Genomic DNA, 21,747 nt, shown 5'->3' on the forward strand with positions numbered 1-21,747 from the left:
AATATTTTTCAAAATAATCTGCAGACAGTATGCCCGTGGCATATATCGCATATTGTATGCTACATTTTAGTCATGCTGATTGATGAATTTCCATGCAGAGAATAGCAGGGCAGATAGAGCGCATAATTCATGCTGAAAGTATAATCTGTCATTGTCAAATTTTCAGTTAACAAAAAAAAATACTATCCATTTCCTTCAATTGATCAACAGTGGAATCGTTAGCATTTAGCTGACAGTCAGTAATAGTAGCCACAAGGCACAATGAAGAAACAGATATGCCTTGTTAGCAAGATTCTATACATTGTATGTCAAGCATGGAAATGTTTTGCGGATAAATCAAGGCCACAGCTCTATGAATGAGTTTCTTTATATGCTAGTTACAAGGGAGTTAGGAGTAGCTGGATTTCAACAGGCGTGGAGTACTCGACCATAATTCAAGGTTGGTCTGAAGAATGCCCTTTCTATTCATCAGAGCTGGTATATGACCAGTAACTCACACTGTAGTTTGACCTAAGAATAGATATGTCAACATGTCATGTCATTCTTCCCCTATGATCTTTGGACATATAGGTGCCACCATGGTCAAATGATCCGAGTAAAACTGCGAAGCAAAAAGCTTCTTGTCCTCTTTAATCAAGGACAAGGTATGTTGCCACTTCAAGTGGCATTTAGGCTATTCAACAGTAACCACCTGCTTGATGGTAATCCATATCCATCTTATCTTAGATCAAAAAAACCCAGGCAGTCCATGCGATCAGGGAAGTGCCAAAACAATGTGAAATGCTGCCAAAATGATTGTCTCTTGGGGGACTGAGGCAATGTCAGGTCCATAGCTCCCTGGTATCACTAACCCTTTTTTAAGCGAAAAACTCTAACCTTGAGGACTATTCACTGGACCCGCTATTTCTCGATGAGGAATCTGCAGCAAGTTAAAAAAACATGTAAGAAAATTGTTATGATACTTCAAAAGTAGATAAAACAGCTTTGCAAACAAGACCTCGTGAACGGCGCTTTCCCTCCATGGCTTCTTTCTTTTCCTGACAGCTCTGGCAAAGGAACGGACCATCCCAGCGACGCAAGTTCCCAGGTTGCGATGAATCTTCATGTACAGATATCCCTTGATTTGGCTTTAACTCCACTTGACAAATAGCACATATGAAGAGTTTGAACATATTTCGAACAGGGTATTCAGAATCGAGCCTGCAGTCAAAACAAACAAAACTTGAACCCTATGTAGAAGTCTTAAAAGCAAATTGAAGGTCAGATTGCATTCAGCAGCAGATGGATTTCTACATTTACTGTAGCAAAACGATAGTGCAAATTTGTTTGCTACAAAGAGGATGTGAATAAAATTGCTATTTTGAGAGTTTTGCATGCAATAGAACGAAGCTCAGATCCAAATACTCTCAACATGGCAACTTTATGCTGTTTGAGGCTCAATTTGTCACTTCAACTTCACAACCATTTGCTCCTTTAATTGTCAAAGATGGATTTTCAGAACCAACCGTCTAGAGAGGAATGCACATTCGTCCTCAAATATTTCTTCTACAACGTCTGGATCCATATATTCTCTATCTGAATGGCATGATGAGTCGGAAGATGTTTTCTTGCGGAACATATTTTTGAAAACACCCATTCCTGGTTGCTTTTTATGAGCTGGCATAGCTGGGTTGCCTTTCTCATGTCCTAGGTCAACAACAATACAAGTGGTATCGTCCCTCAGTCCTTTTGAGTGCACTGCTTCCTGAAATAGATTTCAAACGTGTAAAGAATAGTATCATGAAGGACTCAGGGTTAGAGAGAGAGAGAGAGAGAGAGAGAGAGAGAGAGAGTTGTACTTTAACAACGTGCTCAGCTGCAGCCTCAGGGGGAACTCCTCGCGAACAGTTCAGAGCCTGTTCTGCAGTCAAGGCATCCCAAACACCATCGCTTGCAATAATAAGCCGGCCTCCAGCAGTAGATAGCTATACATATCGGAAAGGACATTTAGTATTCTCATAATCCCTGGATCAGTTTAACATGAACAAAACCTCAAATATATGAAATCATGTAACTAGTGGTGATAATGATGATAAGAGAGGGAGGAGGGAGAGAAGACCTAAAGTTGTCAATGAACTATAATCAGGATAAATAACCGATGACTTTATGAAAAGTAGACATAAATTTGAAGGGGACAGAGTAGTTTCGGTGCAAAAAAAAAAACATAATTAGCTAGTTATAGACTGCAATATGAAATCTGAGCAGGAGACACAAGAAAGGGAGCAATAAATGTCAAAGAAATACAACTGCTCCTATGCTACCATTTTACTTGGACAATTAACCTCTTGGCTACAGCCATCAGGTAAAGCTGTTAATAATAAGTGCTCACTATTTTCCAGGACATACCTTTACTTGTTTGACGAGAGGAACGGGAACGATAAATTCACCCACATCCTGATCTCCGATTGACCTCGATAGGCACAACCCCCCTGGCCAACATCTAAGGGGGCCAATCTGGTGGTACAGCAAATAAATAAAAAAAGAGTAAAGCAAGTGAAAAAAGATGAAAAGTAGGAGTAGAGGTATTAACACAAAAACCTATCAGTACAAAAATAGCCAATGTCCCTTCCTATACCTCCATCTACACTGGACAGTACTCCTCGCTCGTCACTCCTACCACGTATGCAAGATTAGATACCATGTTTCTTTCATATGCTAATATGTTATATGCCATTGGAACTCTAAAATATACCAAACAAAGTTTTCAAAATCGACATTCAACAGCTCATATACCCAAAACTTAAAATCAACTTCAAAAGCAAATTCAATACCAGGAAATAGATTTAACAGGAAAATAAAATAATAAACAAATACTAAAAGGACCAACATAGAATTAACATGCGCAACCAGAATGCTAGATATATTTGGTGGCCAGTATAAGCTAATGTCGCCAAAGACTGCATAACTTTTGCAGCACTAAAGAATAGGCTAGTCTGTCTCTAATAGACACCATAAATATACAACTATCCCAGGCACAAGTATGAGTATCACATGCAATAAAAAGAAGCAGTAAAAACGGTAAGAATGAACCACCACACAATAAAATCAACTTGAACGGCAAAAGTAAGCAAAGTTTAAACCTCGGCACCACCAACAACATTTAGCCTCCCGACATCACCTCCAGCTTCTGTTACACGATCAACCCTGCACATCAAGCGATAACAGATAAGTTGTTGCAGTGACAAAAGTGCGCGGGCACAAATCAGGAGAAGACAAACTTACTCCTCTTTACTGGCATCGAATCGATGATCGGAAGATAAATGATAAATAGAACCTTCCGCTTCTAACACACACCGTGAATCGCCAACAGATGCAACAGTAACAATCAATCCATCTATTATCACAAATGTGACTGTTGTTCCTGAAGAGCGAGCTGTAACGAATAAATGGTATAGACAATGTCAGGCTCAGCTCTACTGAGTAGTAGTAACATTACATATGCTAAATGGACCGAGTAATGAAAAACTATGGATGGATCTCTCTCCTTTTGCTTGATATGGTGACATGTCCAACCTCATTTTACAGGGCAACTGAAAATACTGGAGGATTAGCCAAAGTTTTCAACTGTCCCTTGACAGACCTTTAGTTTGGAAATCTTTATCGGTTTTGACAAACGCTGCAACCATCGCCCTGGGAAGCGCGGCAAGCCAGTCCTCCCTGTTGAGATCAGCAGGGACTGCGCTCAAGATGTTGCTCAAGAGATTCTCCTTGGTGTATATGGCGGCTCCACTCCCATTGTGGCCATCAAATATCTGCATCACGTGCATAGAAATCTTTAGAAGTGGAATTACAAGAAATTCAGCTAACTTTGTTTTATAAGCAGCATTCAACAGCCCAGCTCCAGCATCACATGCATCCATTCATTGGTACTTGCAACGATAGATTGCCCTAGTGTCCATGGTGTCACAAAGACCATAAATTACCCTGGTGAAAGTAGTACCCATCATTCATGGGTAAGTAAACCATAGAGGGTCGCCATCAAATGTCCTAAAATCAGACCTTCCGCAGAAAATGTATGGGGAATTTAGAGTTCGCCACCAAATCGAGTCGAAACAAAAATCGACCGAGCCCACATTTGGCGCGTAACGCAGCCGGATCCGGCACGCACGAAATGCGGCGGCCATAATAGAAGACGAGGGTTGTTAGGGGGTGCTTACGCCGAAGGCGGAGAACGAGGAGGAGGGGACGCCCTGGAGGCGCTCGCAGTGGGGCTTGAGGAGGAAGAAGTCCTCGCCCTTCTTGGCCTGGTTGAAGAAGCCGTGCTGCAGGTCGGGTCGCTCGGCGGCGGTCCTCTCGCTGACGACCTCCCGGCGCAGCAGCACGGCGAGCGGCACGGCCGCGCCCCCGGCCGCGCTGCCGCCGCCGGCGCCGCCCAAGGAGCCCGGCACGGACTTGGACCGCGTGGACATCCCCCTCCCCTACCACCGGCGCGGCGCCGATCCGCTGTCGAGGCGCGGTTCCCGGTTCCTCCCGTCCCGTCCCTCCCGTATTGGTGCGGTGCTTTTTTTGGGAGGGGAGGGGAGGGGAGGGAGGGGAGAGGAGGGGAAGGGGGGAGCCTGGGACGGACTGGGAGGAGGAGGAGGAGGAGGAGGTCACATGGGATGGGGGCAGCAGGGAGAGAAAGAGAAGGCGGAAATCCAGCCCGCCACGCGCATTACGCATTTTCGGCAAAAGTAGGCGAGGGCCATGTTCGGACTTCGGATTAGGGTTGCCACGGACAGCCCCCTTGCCACTGGGACCCCTGCCTCGTGCTATTTTCTCCGGGCTACTCGAAAGTGTAGCCGTACTTTTTAGAGCATCCCCACTCGTTGGCGCTCTTCACGCCCAAATCCGGCGAAATTTTTATCCGGATTGGACGAAAATTTGGCCTGGGGGGCAGTATATTTCCAGTCGTGTGCTCCCCAAGCGGCGTTTCTCGGGGAAAAAGAGGATGGCTCGGGGAATCCGGACGAAAGAGGAGATACGTGGGCGTGGGCGGTTGGTTTAGCTTCATCTGGAGTCCCCGGGAGACCCCCGGGAAATCGAGGATGGCATGGGGAGTCCGGACGAAAATAGGCTCAAATCCGGACCAAAACGAGGAACCGGGGGCCTGACTGGGCATTTTTCGCCGTCCGGATGAAAAAAAGTGGGCGTGGGGGGCTCTGTGGGGAGACGAGTGGAGATGCTCTTACACACGACCCTGCGCACATTGCTTGCGCATCTTTGGATCCGCTCCAACGCGCTCGTCTCGATTAATTTCCAATCGGGTTTGTTAGCGTGCATCAATTTCATTTTTGTGCTTACCTTTTTTCTTCAGTGATGATGAGCTTACCAGCGATCATCAACAACAGAAGAAAGAACACAATTACAGTTCAGTCAAACTTAGCCGTGATCGTAGTTCAAATACGATCATAGCTGACGACACAGGAGGATCATAGTTCACGATACAGCAGAGACGATCATAGTACAACACACGACAGGCAATAACTAGACACGGACATGGTAGTAACGGACAGAGCCAGGTAAGCTTCGGACATGACTTTCGAAGACGACACGCCTGGTGGCATCGCCATGGTATTGGCACCTGGTCATCACCTCGGTGCGGCTGTGGTCGAAGATGAGCACACTGTACTCGAAGGAGGACGCCTTCTTGAAGATGAGGAACTGGCCTACCTGCAACTGATGAGCGACGGCGAAGCCCGGCCGCCCACCCCTGGTCGATGTATGCGTCATCGCCTTCTCTCGTCGTAGTCATCCTCCAGTTGCAGCCAGTGTTGGTGGTCACGATGATGTTCGAAGGGATTTCTCCGAACCACCTGACGAAATCTTGAGAGATCCGGAGCCGGCTAAAGGTGGGCTTGAAGACGATGCGCAGGAACTGGTCCGGCCCTACGTCTGGCTGGAACTGGCTGACGTTAGCCGCCCTTCGGTTCTTCGACGGTCCCTCGTCGGGGGTCTCAGTTGGTGACCCAAGCTTGAGCTTCTCAGTCTGCCAGAAGAACACATTGCATTAGACGTGTGCCTGCTCACAAGTATATAGATGAAAACGAACATTGAAAACATGTGATGCCTCATACATTGGCTAACACGGCAGCTTAAGGGACTGCCCTCAAACTAAGTCTAGTGTGCAAGTAATCACACACACACGACTAAGTTTGAGGGCAGCACCTTGTCTTCTAGTGTGCCATTGTTCAACCATTGGTCAACGCACTAGACAAACAAAATGAGGCCTCATATATTGGATCACACGGCAGGCAAAGGGATTATCCGCAAACTAAGTCTAGTGTGCAAATAATATGGCACACATGACTAAGTTTGAGGGGCAGCACCCTGCCGTTCGTTGTGCTATAGTTAAATCAATGGCCATTGCAGAAATGAAGAAGTACAAACATGGAAAGCAAGGTAGCATAGGCCTCATACGATGAGGACATATGGAGGAGATGTTTGATTAGAACCAATGGCATGGCCATGTTCAGTCATGCCATAGGTTCTGATCAATCATCTCCTCGCACTATGATTCCCGGTTACAATCATCGGCCTAGTTTAATCAGAAAAAACACAATCTAAAACAAACTAGCGCGACTCATTCTGCACAGCAATCTGAATATACTAAACCCCAGCACAAAAAAAACACTTCCCCTCTTTGCATGCACAATAAAAACTGGCAGCTTCAGCAATCCACAATCCGATCTAGGAAGGATCTACCGCGATTGGAGATTAGAGTAACAGATCAAAGTAAATCGAGCCGTGAACACCGAGACCTCGACAAGAACAGCAACCAATGGGGACGAACACCTTGCAAACATCAATCTGAACCCTATCCTAATGGAAACCCTGGCAGATCTAATGTGCATATCGTCGCAAATGCCTGAGAATGGCATGTTCTGGCACAAGGTGGGAAGGAGAGGTCGTTACCGCCATTGTTCCGGCCGAGGACGAGCTCGAGGTCGCGGGTGAACTCGAGATGCCGATGAAGACTGCGGAGCAGGTTGCGGCCAATATCGCGGTGCTGCTCGCCGATGTCTCCTCCTCTGGTATCGGTGCTCCTCCGTGTTGTGGTTCGGCGGATTGGTCTACGGGAGGGGAACCGTCGGGTGATGTGACAGTTTGGGGGGGGTGAGAGTGCAGTCGCGAGTGAGAGGAAGGAGAGGGGAGTGGTGAGGTTTGGCGCATGTTCCCGAAGGGATGCGGCGTTTTCGCCTCCCTTCCCTACGCGTGGAGCCTTCTGGCCACAACGGGCCTGGTTCTGGAGAAACTGCCATTCCGAGCGTTCCTCCAAGGCCTGTCCCGGGGTGCTTTAAATCCCGGTTCCTACAAGAACGCGGCGGCCTGCACGCAATCAAGCGGCCAATTCCAGGACCCAGCCCATGCAAAAAAAGGCGTCTATAGGCTACCAAACGCGCCCTATGCCATCTCCAGCGGCTTGATTAACATTAGAAGTGTTTGTTTTCGTCTTTTTTATTGATCCACGGACACAACAAACCTTCTCAGTGTCTTTGTTTGAAGGCGGATCTAGCAGTCTTGCGCATTTTGATCTATGCTCACCATTTTGGTTTATTCTTTCTATAATTTAACGCAATTAGCTCGTTTAAATTATAAATGATAATGTTACAACCAAATTAATTTAACTAGCTTACATCTAAATAAACAATCTAGTTACGAGCAATGTAGTCCTAAACTACAAACTAATTCACAAGGAAACACATAAAATGATATGAGATGACTGCTCTTCTTCCAATGTCCACTTGTACTCAACCAAATCCGCTTGAACTCGATCGTGAGTGTGGCGGTCACGGATATAATGATACGCATGGAGGAACTCCTCAAACGATAATCGATTTGCTGAGGTCCATCGGCGTACAACACCAGACAATTGCCATATATGTGTCACCAGACTATCCATGGCGCAAATGGAGCTCCAGGTTTTTACCTCAAACTTGGCCGCGCAAATGGCCGGATAGGTCCTAGGCGTCCTAACTCGTGGGCGGGTCCGAGCCGATAGGCGGTGAACTGGGACATGTCCATGTGCCGGAAAGTGCACGCAACGATGCCTGGAGCGGTCATGGCCTTTAGTGAGCAGCAGAACATTCGACGGCACTAGCATTGGCGACAAGTGGGGCAGGCGGCGGCGGCGTGGTAGCAGGTAGGGTTGTGGCATAGAGGCATGGGCGCGATTTTTGGGTGGCGAGTGGCTTCTATGCCACTGCACTAGCGGGCCACGAGAGGAGAAGAGGGGACATGCCCGGACACGGCTGATGTCCACGATGATGCATTTCCAGCCCAAATTTGGGCTTGAAATGGGTCCGCAGACGCTTCGGTCTATTTGCGTTGGTCGTCCTCATGTCCACACAGACCAAAACTGCGGTGACCCAGCTAATTGCTGCACATTTTAGCGTGCAAGTCGTTACCGTAACAATCTTGAAACTCTGTCCTACAAATATTATATCCAACAGAGTGGTACAATATAAATATCGCGGGTCCGTAATTCCTCATATATTCATGGTCACATCCAGAAGAGTACAAAAGATCCAAAATCCTCCTTGGTCCAATGAGGATTCACGACAAATCCAAATTCCTCAACGGTGGCACATCTAAGCCTAGTACAATTGCTCATCTAACTTATTCTAAACTATTTAAGTCTCAACTTCTTCCTCTTTGTCTTTCACTCAATAAACTATGTCGTAGTCCACCCCTTTGATTCCTCCGACAAGACCTGGTTCCTCGTAGTATGCTTCTTCTTCTTCACGTTAACATGTCACGTTTGGTAAACTCTGAAGAGGTGCACCACTTTTTCCACAAATGTCTTAAGCCTTGGTGCTCAAACGGGAGTAAGTTGATGTTCACATTTCATTAGGTATGAGGCTCGACTAAAAGAGAAGTATCCAATCAATGTCCTTCTCCGCAACCCCGCACTCCACCCTTTGTAACGAGGTTCAGTCACGACACCTACGCTCAATTACCCTCCCTTCAAAGATACTAAAGTTGTCATCTTGCAACACATGATAGGGACGTTGCGGGCTCCCACTTGCTGATTCCACCACGGAATACATCCCAACTATGTATCGGAGGAGATGCAGAAGGAAGAAAATGCGGTTGATTTTCCTGTCCCATTCCGGGATCTGTAGTGAGTGTTGTCTATACAGAGCTTAGAATAACTAACTACATATTTTTTTACTTGATCCTAAGTTTCGGTTGGTACAACAAAATCTCCACCACAATGTGAAACTCTATGTTGTAATCGACAATGAGGACATTGCACTGAAGGCATGGTATGACAATGTGAAACTCGATGTGGTAATCGACAATGATCAAACTAGAAAAAATATATACAACGAATTAGGTACAAGTTTCATGGGTTCATGCCAGAACCACCAACCCTGTCATTGAGATCGCTATGAGGAATGCACCTCTGAGTGGTGATACGTTGCAAACGTATCTATAATTTTTTATGCTCCATACTTGTTTACACCAATTTATATATGTTTTGTTTACACTTTGTTGTACTTTTATACATTTTTCGGCACCAACCTATTAACAAGATGTCATAGTGTCAGTTCCCTGTTTTTTGCAGTTTTGTATTTCAGAAAAGTTGCAATATCATTAAAGCATCAAAATACTTTGCCCAACTTAACAGTGAGGTTGTCAATCTCACCGGCTTGCTGTAAACAAAGGATTAAATGTATGGTGTGGAAAATGATGTTTGTATGCAAAGAACAGTAGAGAACAATGTTTGCAGTAGATTGTATTCAGATGTAAAAGAATGGACCGGGGTCCACAGTTCACTAGTGGTGTCTCTCCAATAAGATAAATAGCATGTTGGGTGAACAAATTACAGTTGGGCAATTGACAAATAGAGAGGGCATAACAATGCACATACAAAACATGATGACTACTATGAGATTTAATCAGGGCATTACGACAAAGTACATAGACCGCTATCCAGCATGCATCTATGCCTAAAAAGTCCACCTTCGGGTTAGCATCCGCACCCCTTCCAGTATTAAGTTGCAAACAACAGACAATTGCATTAAGTATGGTGCGTAATGTAATCAACACAAATATCCTTAGACAAAGCATTGATGTTTTATCCCTAATGGCAATAGCACATCCACAACCTTAGAACTTTCATCAGTCCTGCATTCAATGGAGGCATGAACCCACTATCGAGCATACATACTTCCTCTTGGAGTTACAAGTATCAACTTGGCCAGAGCCTCTACTAGGAACGGAGAGCATGCAAGAACATAAACAACACATATATGATAGATTGATAATCAACTTGATATAGTATTCCATATTCATCGGATCCCAACAAACACAACATGTAGCATTACAAATAGATGATCCTGATCATGATAGGCAGCTCACAAGATCTAAACATGATAGCACATGAGGAGAAGACAACCATCTAGCTACTGCTATGGACCCATAGTCCAAGGATGAACTACTCACACATCAATTTGGAGGCGATCATGGTGATGAAGAGTCCTCCGGGAGATGATTCCCCTCTCCGGCAGGGTGCCGGAGGCGATCTCCTGAATCCCCCGAGATGGGATTGGCGGCGGCTGCGTCTCTGGAAGTATTTCCGTATCGTGGCTCTCGGTAATAGGGTTTTCGCGACGGAGGGAATAAATAGGCGGAAGGGCAGCGTCGGTGGAGGCACGAGGGCCCCACACCATAGGGTGGCGCGGGCCCCACCCAGGTCGCGCGGCCCTGTGGTCTGGGCGCCTCGTCGCCCCACTTCGTATCCCCTTCGGTCTTCTGGAAGCTCCGTGGAAAAATAAGATCCTGGGCGTTGATTTCGTCCAATTCCGAGAATATTTCCTTTGTAGGATTTCTGAAACCAAAAACAGCAGAAAACAGCAACTGGCTCTTCGGCATCTCGTCAATAGGTTAGTGCCGGAAAATGCATATAAATGATGTAAAGTGTGTATAAAACATGTGAGTATTGTCATAAAAGTAGCATGGAACATAAGAAATTATAGATACGTTTGAGACGTATGAGAGGCTTGCAACTTATAGGATGTCTTATGCATAACACATATGAATTATTACTACCATTGACAAAATTGTTTCTATGTTTTCAAAATGAAAAGCTCTAGAACAAAAATAGTAATCCATGCTTCCCTCTGCGAAGGGCCATTCTTTTATTTTATATTGAGTCAGTTTACCTACTTCTTTCTATCTTAGAAGCGAACACTTGTGTCAACTGTGTGCATTGATTCCTACATACTTGCTTATTTGCATTCATCATATTACTTTGTGTTGACAGTTATCCATGAGATATACATGTTGAAGTTGAAAGCAACTGCTGAAACTTATATCTTCCTTTGTGTTGCTTCAAAACTTTCTACTAAGAATCTATTGCTTTATGAGTTAACTCCTATGCAAGTCTTATTGATACTTGTCTTGAAAGTACTATTCATGAAAAGTCTTTGTTATATGATTCAGTTGTTTAATCATTGTCTTTACCATTGCTTCGAATCACTTCATTCACCTCATATGCTTTACAATAGTATTGATCAAGATTATGATAGCATGTCACTTCAGAAATTATCCTTGTTATCGTTTACCTACTCGAGGGCGAGTAGGAACTAAGCTTGGGGATGCTTGATACGTCTCAAACATATCAATAATTTCTTATATTCCATGCTACTTTTATGACAATACTCACATGTTTTATATACACTTTACATCATTATTACGCATTTTCCGGCACTAACCTATTAACAAGATGCCGAAGCGCCAGTGCCTGTTTTCTGCTGTTTTTGGTTTCAGAAATCCTACAAAGGAAATATTCTCGGAATTGGACGAAATCAACGCCCAGGGTCTTATTTTTCCACGGAGCTTCCAGGAGACCGAAGAGCATACGAAGTGGGGCCACGAGGCGCCCTAACCATAGGGCGGTGATACGTCTCCAAAGTATCGATAATTTCTTATGTTCCATGCTTGTTTTATGATGATATACACATGTTTTATACATACTTTATGTCATATTTATGCATTTTCCGGCACTAACCTATTAACAAGATGCCGAAGAGCCAGTTGCTGTTTTCTGCTGTTTTTGGTTTCAGAAATCCTAGTAAGGAAATATTCTCGAAATTGGATGAAATCAACGCCAGGGGCTTATTTTTCCACGAAGCTTCCAGAACACCGAAAGGGAAACAAAGTGGGGCGACGAGGCACCGCCACACTAGGGCGGCACGGCCCAAGGGGGGCCCGCGCGGCCCTAGCGTGTGGCCCCCTCGTGGCGCCCCCTGACCTACCCTTCCGCCTACATAAGCCTTCGTCGAGAATAACTCCAGTACCGAGAGCCACGATACGGAAAACCTTCCAGAGACGCCGCCGCCGCCAATCCCATCTCGGGGGATTCAGGAGATCGCCTCCGGCACCCTGCCGGAGAGGGGAATCATCTCCCGGAGGACTCTTCACCGCTATGGTCGCCTCCGGAGTGATGTGTGAGTAGTTCACCCATGTACTATGGGTCCATAGCAGTAGCTAGATGGTTGTCTTCTCCTAATTATGCTATCATTGTCGGATCTTGTGAGCTGCCTAACATGATCAAGATCATCTATTTGTAATGCTACATGTTGCGTTTGTTGGGATCCGATGAATAATGAATGCTATGTTATGTTGATTATCAATCTATCATCTATGTGTTGTTTATGATCTTGCATGCTCTCCGTTATTAGTAGAGGCTCTGGCCAAGTCGTTACTTGTAACTCCAAGAGGGAGTATTTATGCTCGATAGTGGGTTCATGCCTCCATTAAATCTGAGACAGTGACAGGAAGTTCTAAGGTTGTGGATGTGCTGTTGCCACTAGGGATAAAACATCAATGCTATGTCTAAGGATGTATTTGTTGATTACATTACGCACCATACTTAATGCAATTGTCTGTTGTTTGCAACTTAATACTGGAGGGGGTTCGGATGATAACCTGAAGGTGGACTTTTTAGGCATAGATGCATGCTGGATAGCGGTCTATGTACTTTGTCGTAATGCCCAATTGAATTTCACACTACTCGTCATAACATGTATGTGCATGGTCATGCCCTCTTTATTTGTCAATTGCCCAACTGTAATTTCTTCACCCAACATGCTATTTATCTTATGGGAGAGACACCACTAGTGAACTGTGGACCCCGGTCCATTCTTTACATCGAATACAATCAACTGCAATACTCGTTCTACTGTTTTTTTGCAAACATCATCATCCACACTATACATCTAATCCTTTGTTACAGCAAGCCGGTGAGATTGACAACCTCACTGTCACGTTGGGGCAAAGTAATTTGGTTGTGTTGTGCAGGTTCCACGTTGGCGCCGGAATCCCTGGTGTTACGCCGCACTACACTTCGCCGCCATCAACCTTCAACGTGCTTCTTGGCTCCTACTGGTTCGATAAACCTTGGTTTCTTACTGAGGGAAAATTTGCCGCTGTACGCATCACACCTTCCTCTTGGAGTTCCCAACGGACGCGTGTTGTACGCGTATCAAGCACTTTTTCTGGCGCCGTTGCCAGGGACGTGAAGGAAAATTACACCACCGAGATTTCTAACTCCCACATCAACTGCACGCCAGCACTTTTTCTGGCGCCGTTGCCGGGGAGATCAAGACACGCTGCAAGGGGAGTCTCCACTTCCAATCTCTTTACTTTGTTTTTTTGTCTTGCTTTATTTTATTTACTACTTTGTTTGCTGCATTATATCAAAATACAAAAAAAAATAGTTGCTAGCTTTACTTTATTTGCTATCTTGTTTGCCATATTAAAACCCCAAAAAAATTAGTTACTTGCATTTACTTTATCTAGTTTACTTTATTTACTATTGCTAAAATGGGTACTCATGAAAATACTAAGTTGTGTGACTTCACAAACACAAATAATAATGATTTCTTATGCACACCTATTGCTCCACCTGCTACTACAGCAGAATTCTTTGAAATTAAACCTGCTTTACTAAATCTTGTTATGAGAGAGCAATTTTCTGGTGTTAGTTCTGATGATGCTGCTGCCCATCTTAATAATTTTGTTGAATTATGTGAAATACAAAAGTATAAGGATGTAGATGGTGACATTATAAAATTAAAATTGTTTCCTTTCTCATTAAGAGGAAGAGCTAAAGATTGGTTGCTATCTTTGCCTAAGAATAGTATTGATTCATAGACTAAATGTAAGGATGCTTTCATTGGTAGATATTATCCTCCTGCTAAAATTATATCTTTGAGAAGTAGTATAATGAATTTTAAGCAATGGGATAATGAGCATGTTGCCCAAGCATGGGAAAGAATGAAATCTTTGGTCAAAAATTGCCCAACCCATGGACTGACTACTTGGATGATCATCCAAACCTTTTATGCAGGATTGAATTTTTCTTCGCGGAACTTATTGGATTCAACTGCTGGAGGTACTTTTATGTCCATCACTCTAGGCGTCGCAACAAAGCTTCTTGATAATATGATGATTAATTACTCTGAATGGCACACGGAAAGAGCTCCACAAGGTAAGAAGGTAAATTATGTTGAAGAAACCTCCTCCTTGAGTGATAAGATTTATGCTATTATGTCTATGCTTGTGAATGGTAGGACTAATGTTGATCCTAATAATGTTCCGTTAGCTTCATTGGTTGCTCAAGAAGAACATGTTGATGTGAACATCATCAAAAATAATAATTTCAACAACAATGCTTATCGGAATAATTCTAGTAACAACTATAGGCCATATCCTTATAATAATGGTAACAGTTATGGTAATTCTGTAGGATAACGTTGCATAGAAAAAAAAATTCCTACCGCGAACACGCAATCCAAGCCAAGATGCAATCTAGAAGACGGTAGCAACGAGGGGATTATCGAGTCTCACCCTTGAAGAGATTCCAATGCCTACAAGATGAGGCTCTTGTTGCTGCGGTAGACGTTCACTTGCCGCTTGCAAAAGCGCGTAGAAGATCTTGATCACGGTGCCACGAACGGGCAGCACCTCCGTACTCGGTCACACGTTCGGTTGTTGATGAAGACGACGTCCACCTCCCGTTCCAGCGGGCAGCGGAAGTAGTAGCTCCTCTTGAATCCGACAGCACGACGGCGTGGTGTCGGTGGCGGTGGAGAACTCCGGCGGAGCTTCGCTAAGCGTGCGGGAGCTATGGAGGAGAGAGGGGGCGGCTAGGGTTTGGGAGGGGGTGGCCGGCCACTATAGGGGTGCGGCCAGGCTGTGGTCTTGGGGTGGCCGGCCCCTGATGTCTACGCCCCCCTCCTTTTCCTGTAGACAGTGTTGGGCCTCCAAGAGCAGAGGTTTGTAGAACAGCAGCAAGTTTTCCCTTAAGTGGATCACCCAAGGTTTATCGAACTCAGGGAGGAAGAGGTCAAAGATATCCCTCTCATGCAACCCTGCAACCACAAAGCAAGAAGTCTCTTGTGTCCCCAACACACCTAATAGGTGCACTAGTTCGGCGAAGAGATAGTGAAATACAGGTGGTATGAATAAGCAGTAGCAACGGTGCCAGAAAATAGCTTGCTGGCGTGTAGTTGATGGTGGTAGTATTGCAAACAGTAGTAACGCAAAAAACAAGAAACAAGCAGCGATAGCAGTATTTAGGAACAAGGCCTAGGGATTACACTTTCACTAGTGGACACTCTCAACATTGATCGCATAATAAATAACTCTTTCTCATATGTGCTACATACACTCTTTTGTTGGATGATGAACACATTGCGTAGGATTACACGAACCCTCAATGCCAGAGTTAACAAGCTCCACAATTCAATGTTCATATTTAAATAACCTTAGAGCATAATAGATCATTGCAAAGTAAACCAAGAACTAACATAGTGCACACACTGTCCACATTACACTATGAAGGAGGAATAGATCACATCAATATTATCATAATGATAATTAACTCCACAATCTACAAGAGATCATGATCATAGCCTACGACAAGAATCACACGGTGCACACACTAGTCACCTTTACACCATGCAGGAGGAATAGACTACTTTAATAACATCACATGAGTAGCACACAACTAGTAGCGATACAAAACTCATCATATGGATCTCAATCATGTAAAGCAGCTCATGAGATCATTGTATTGAAGTACATAGGAGAGAGATTAACCACATAGCTACCGGTACAGCCCCGAGCCTCGATGGAGAACTACTCCCTCCTCATGGGAGACAACAGCGTTGATGAAGATGGCGGTGGTGTCGATGGAGAAGCCTTCCGGGGGCACTTCCCCGTCCCGGCGGCGTGCCGGAACAGAGACTCCTGTCCCCCAGATCTTGGCTTCGCGATGGCGGCGGCTCTGGAAGGTTTTTGTGGGTTTCGTCGAACGTATCAGGGTTTTCGCGACGGAGGCTTTAAATAGGCGGAAGGGCAGCCTCGGAGGGGGCCTGGGGCCACCACACCATAGGGCGGCGCGGCCCCCCCTCTGGCCGCGCCAGGGTGTAGTGTGGGGCCCCCAGGGCTTCCTCCGCGGCTCTCGGGTGTTCTGGATGCTTCCGGGCAAAATAGGAACCTGGGCATTGATTTCGTCCGATTCCGAGAATATTTCGTTACTAGGATTTCTGAAACCAAAAACAGCAGAAAACAGGAACTGGCACTTCGGCATCTTGTTAATAGGTTAGTTCCAGAAAATGCATGAATATGACATGAAGTGTGCATAAAACATGTAGATAACATCAATAATGTGGCATGGAACATAAGAAATTATCGATACGTCGGAGACGTATCAGCATCCCCAAGCTTAGTTTCTGCTCGTCCCGAGCAGGTAAACGATAAACAAAGATAATTTCTGGAGTGACATGCCATCATAAACTTGATCATATTGTAAACATATGTAATGAATGCAGCAATCCAAGGCAATAGTAATGACATGAGTAAACAACTGAATCATAAAGCAAAGACTTTTCATGAATAGTACTTCGAGACAAACATCAATAAGTCTTGCATAAAAGTTAACTCAAAAAGCAATAATTCAAAGTAAAGGCATTGAAGCAACACAAAGGAAGATGAAGTTTCAGCGGTTGCTTTCAACTTGTAACATGTATATCTCATGGATATTGTCAACATAGAGTAATATAATAAGTGCAATATGCAAGTATGTAGGAATCAATGCACAGTTCACACAAGTGTTTGCTTCTTGAGGTGGAGAGAAATAGGTGAACTGACTCAACAATAAAAGTAAAAGAATGGTCCTCCATAGAGGAAAAACATCGATTGCTATATTTGTGCTAGAGCTTTGATTTTGAAAACAAGAAACAATTTTGTCAACGGTAGTAATAAAGCATATGTATCATGTAAATTATATCTTACAAGTTGCAAGCCTCATGCATAATATACTAGTAGTGCCCGCACCTTGTCCTAATTAGCTTGGGTTAACACTGATCATCATTGCATAACATATGTTTCAACCAAGTGTCACAAAGGGGTACCTCTATGCCGCCTGTACAAGGGTCTAAGGAGAAAGTTCGCATTGGATTTCTCGCTTTTGATCATTCTTCAACTTAGACACCCATACCGGGACAACATAGACAACAGATAATGGACTCCTCTTTTAATGCTTAAGCATTCAACAACAGTTAATATTCTCATAAGAGATTGAGGTTTTATGTCCAAACTGAAACTTCCACCATGATTCATGGCTTTAGTTAGCGGCCCAATGTTCTTCTCTAACAGTATGCATACTCAAACCATTTGATTGTGAAAACCGCCCTTACTTCAGACAAGACGAACATGCATAGCAACTCACATGATATTCAACAAAGAGTTGTTGGCGTCCCCAGAAAACATGGTTATCGCACAACAAGCAACTTAATAAGAGATAAAGTGCATAAGTACATATTCAATACCACGATAGTTTTTAAGGCTATTTTGTCCCATGAGCTATATATTGCAAAGGCGAATGATGGAAATTTAAAGGTAGCACTCAAGCAATTTACTTTGGAATGGCGGAGAAATACCATGTAGTAGGTAGGTATGGTGGACACAAATGGCATAGTGGTTGGCTCAAGGATTTTGGATGCATGAGAAGTATTCCCTCTCGATACAAGGTTTAAGCTAGCAAGGTTTATTTGAAACAAACACAAGTATGAACTAGTACAGCAAAACTCACATAAAAGACATATCACAAGCATTATAAGACTATACATCGTCTTCCTTGTTGTTCAAACACCTTACTAGAAATTATCTAGACCTTAGAGAGACCAATTATGCAAACCAAATTTTAGCATGCTCTATGTATTTCTTCACTAATAGGTGCAAAGTATATGATGCAAGAGCTTAAACATGAGCACAACAATTGCCAAGTATCACATTACCCAAGACATTATAGCAATTACTACATGTAGCATTTTCCAATTCCAACCATATAACAATTTAACGAAGAAGAAACTTCGCCATGAATACTATGAGTAGAAACTAAGGACATACTTGTCCATATGCTACAGCGGAGCGTGTCTCTCTCCCACACAAGCATGATGTAATCCAATTTATTCAAACACAAACAAAAATAAAAGCATACAGACGCTCCAAATAAAGCACATAAGATGTGACCGAATAAAAATATAGTTTCAAGAGAAGGAACCTGATAGTTTGTCGATGAAGAAGGGGATGCCTTGGGCATCCCCAAGCTTAGACGCTTGAGTCTTCTTGATATATGCAGGGGTGAACCATGGGGCATCCCCAAGCTTAGAGCTTTCACTCTTCTTGATCATAGTATATCATCCTCCTCTCTTGACCCTTGAAAACTTCCTTCACACCAAACTTCTCATAAACTTCATTAGAGGGGTTAGTACATAATCAAAAACTCACATGTTCAGAGGTGACACAATCATTCTTAACACTTCTGGACATTGCTCAAAGCTACTGGAAGGTAATGGAACAAAGAAATCCACCCAACACAGCGAAAGAAGCAATGCGAAATAAAAGGCAGAATCTGTCAAAACAGAACAGACCGTAAAGACGAATTTTTAATAAATACTTCCATTGCTCAGATCAGAAAACTCAAAACTAATGAAAGTTGCGTACATATCTGAGGAACACGCACGTAAATTGGCATATTTTTATGATTTTTCTACAGAGAAAACAGCCCAGATTCGTGACAGATAGAAATCTGTTTCTGCGCAGAAATCCAAATCTAGTATCAACCTTCGATTAGAGGCTTCACTTGGCACAACAAAACACAAAAATAAGATAAGGAGAGGTTGCTACAGTAGTAAACAACTTCCAAGACACAAATATAAAACAAAGTACTGTAGCAAAATAACACATGGGTTATCTCCCAAGAAGTTCTTTCTTTATAGCCATTAAGATGGGCTCAGCAGTTTTAATGATGTACTTGCAAGAAATTGTATTTGAAGCAAAAGAGAGCATCAAGAGGCAAATTAGAAACACATTTAAGTCTAACATGCTTCCTATGCATAGGAATCTTGTAAATAAACAAGTTCATGAAGAGCAAAGTAACAAGCATAGGAAGATAAAACAAGTGTAGTTTCAAAAATTTCAGCACATAGAGAGGTGTTTTAGTAACATGAAAATTTCTACAACCATATTTTCCTCTCTCATAATGACTTTCAGTAGCATCATGAGCAAACTCAACAATATAACTATCACATAAAGCATTCTTATCATGAGTCTCATGCATAAAATTATTACTCTCCACATAAGCATAATCAATTTTATTAGTTGTAGTGGGAGCAAATTCAACAAAGTAGCTATCAAATATAGGAGGCATATTGTAATCATAATCAAATTTACTCTCCATAGTAGGTGGCAACAAAAGACTACTATCATTATAATCATCATAAATAGGAGGCAAAGTATCATCAAAGTAAATTTTCTCCTCAATGCTTGGGGGACTAAAAAGATCATGAAAACCAGCTTCCCCAAGCTTAGAACTTTCTATATCATTATCAACAATGGTGTTCAAAGCGTTCATACTAATATTACTACCAGCATGCAAATAAGATTCCATAGGTTTTTTAATTTTCGCATCAAACAATCCATGTTTTAAATCAGGAAACAGCATAAGAAGCTCATTCTTGTCCATTATGCCAAACTAGTGTAAACAAGAAACAAAAAGATGCAATTGCAGGATCTAAAGGAAATAGCTTCGAGTACTTACAATGCGCCGGAAAATAGCTTAGTAGCCGAGATCCGGAGTGTGAGTACCTTTTACCTTTCCTCCCCGGCAACGGCGCCAGAAAATAGCTTGATGTCTACGCCACCCTCCTTTTCCTGTAGACAGTGTTGGGCCTCCAAGAGCAGAGGTTTGTAGAACAGCAGCAAGTTTTCCCTTAAGTGGATCACCCAAGGTTTATCGAACTCAGGGAGGAAGAGGTCAAAGATATCCCTCTCATGCAACCCTGCAACCACAAAGCAAGAAGTCTCTTGTGTCCCCAACACACCTAATAGGTGCACTAGTTCGGCGAAGAGATAGTGAAATACGGGTGGTATGAATAAGCAGTAGCAACGGTGCCAGAAAATAGCTTGCTGGCGTGTAGTTGATGGTGGTAGTATTGCAGCAGTAGTAACGCAGTAAAACAGTAAACAAGCAGCGATAGCAGTATTTAGGAACAAGGCCTAGGGATTACACTTTCACTAGTGGACACTCTCAACATTGATCGCATAATAAATAACTCTTTCTCATATGTGCTACATACACTCTTTTGTTGGATGATGAACACATTGCGTAGGATTACACGAACCCTCAATGCCGGAGTTAACAAGCTCCACAATTCAATGTTCATATTTAAATAACCTTAGAGCATAATAGATCATTGCAAAGTAAACCAAGAACTAACATAGTGCACACACTGTCCATATTACACTATGAAGGAGGAATAGATCACATCAATACTATCATAATGATAATTAACTCCACAATCTACAAGAGATCATGATCATAGCCTACGACAAGAATCACACGGTGCACACACTAGTCACCTTTACACCATGCAGGAGGAATAGACTACTTTAATAACATCACATGAGTAGCACACAACTAGTAGCGATACAAAACTCATCATATGGATCTCAATCATGTAAAGCAGCTCATGAGATCATTGTATTGAAGTACATAGGAGAGAGATTAACCACATAGCTACCGGTACAGCCCCGAGCCTCGATGGAGAACTACTCCCTCCTCATGGGAGACAGCAGCGTTGATGAAGATGGCGGTGGTGTCGATGGAGAAGCCTTCCGGGGGCACTTCCCCGTCCCGGCGGCGTGCCAGAACAGAGACTCCTGTCCCCCAGATCTTGGCTTCGCGATGGCGGCGGCTCTGGAAGGTTTTTGTGGGTTTCGTCGAACGTATCAGGGTTTTCGCGACTGAGGCTTTAAATAGGCGGAAGGGCAGCCTCGGAGGGGGCCTGGGGCCACCACACCATAGGGTGGCGCGGCCCCCCCTCTGGCCGCGCCAGGGTGTAGTGTGGGGCCCCCAGGGCTTCCCTCTGGCGGCTCTCGGGTGTTCTGGATGCTTCCGGGCAAAATAGGAACCTGGGCGTTGATTTCGTCCGATTCCGAGAATATTTCGTTACTAGGATTTCTGAAACCAAAAACAGCAGAAAACAGGAACTGGCACTTCGGCATCTTGTTAATAGGTTAGTTCCAGAAAATGCATGAATATGACATAAAGTGTGCATAAAACATGTAGATAACATCAATAATGTGGCATGGAACATAAGAAATTATCGATACGTCGGAGACGTATTAGCCCCCTCCCCTTGGCCC

General features: G+C 43.8%; 1 protein-coding gene across 1 annotated transcript; it reads right to left on the bottom strand.

Moving 5' to 3' along the window:
- Positions 1 to 199: 199 nt before the first annotated feature.
- LOC127334413 (probable protein phosphatase 2C 15) lies at positions 200 to 4,620 on the bottom strand. The gene is made up of 9 exons (XM_051360861.2): positions 4,197 to 4,620; positions 3,620 to 3,791; positions 3,262 to 3,412; positions 3,120 to 3,183; positions 2,386 to 2,493; positions 1,839 to 1,964; positions 1,506 to 1,744; positions 998 to 1,200; positions 200 to 919 (listed from the first exon to the last, which is right to left on the bottom strand). The coding sequence occupies exons 1-9, from the start codon at positions 4,446 to 4,448 to the stop codon at positions 885 to 887; spliced, it is 1,350 nt and encodes a 449-aa protein (XP_051216821.1). The 5' UTR covers positions 4,449 to 4,620; the 3' UTR covers positions 200 to 884.
- Between the last annotated feature and the right edge of the window lie 17,127 nt (positions 4,621 to 21,747).

The sequence above is a fragment of the Lolium perenne genome, chromosome 6 (assembly GCF_019359855.2).
Source record: "Lolium perenne isolate Kyuss_39 chromosome 6, Kyuss_2.0, whole genome shotgun sequence".
Lineage (NCBI taxonomy): Eukaryota > Viridiplantae > Streptophyta > Magnoliopsida > Poales > Poaceae > Lolium > Lolium perenne.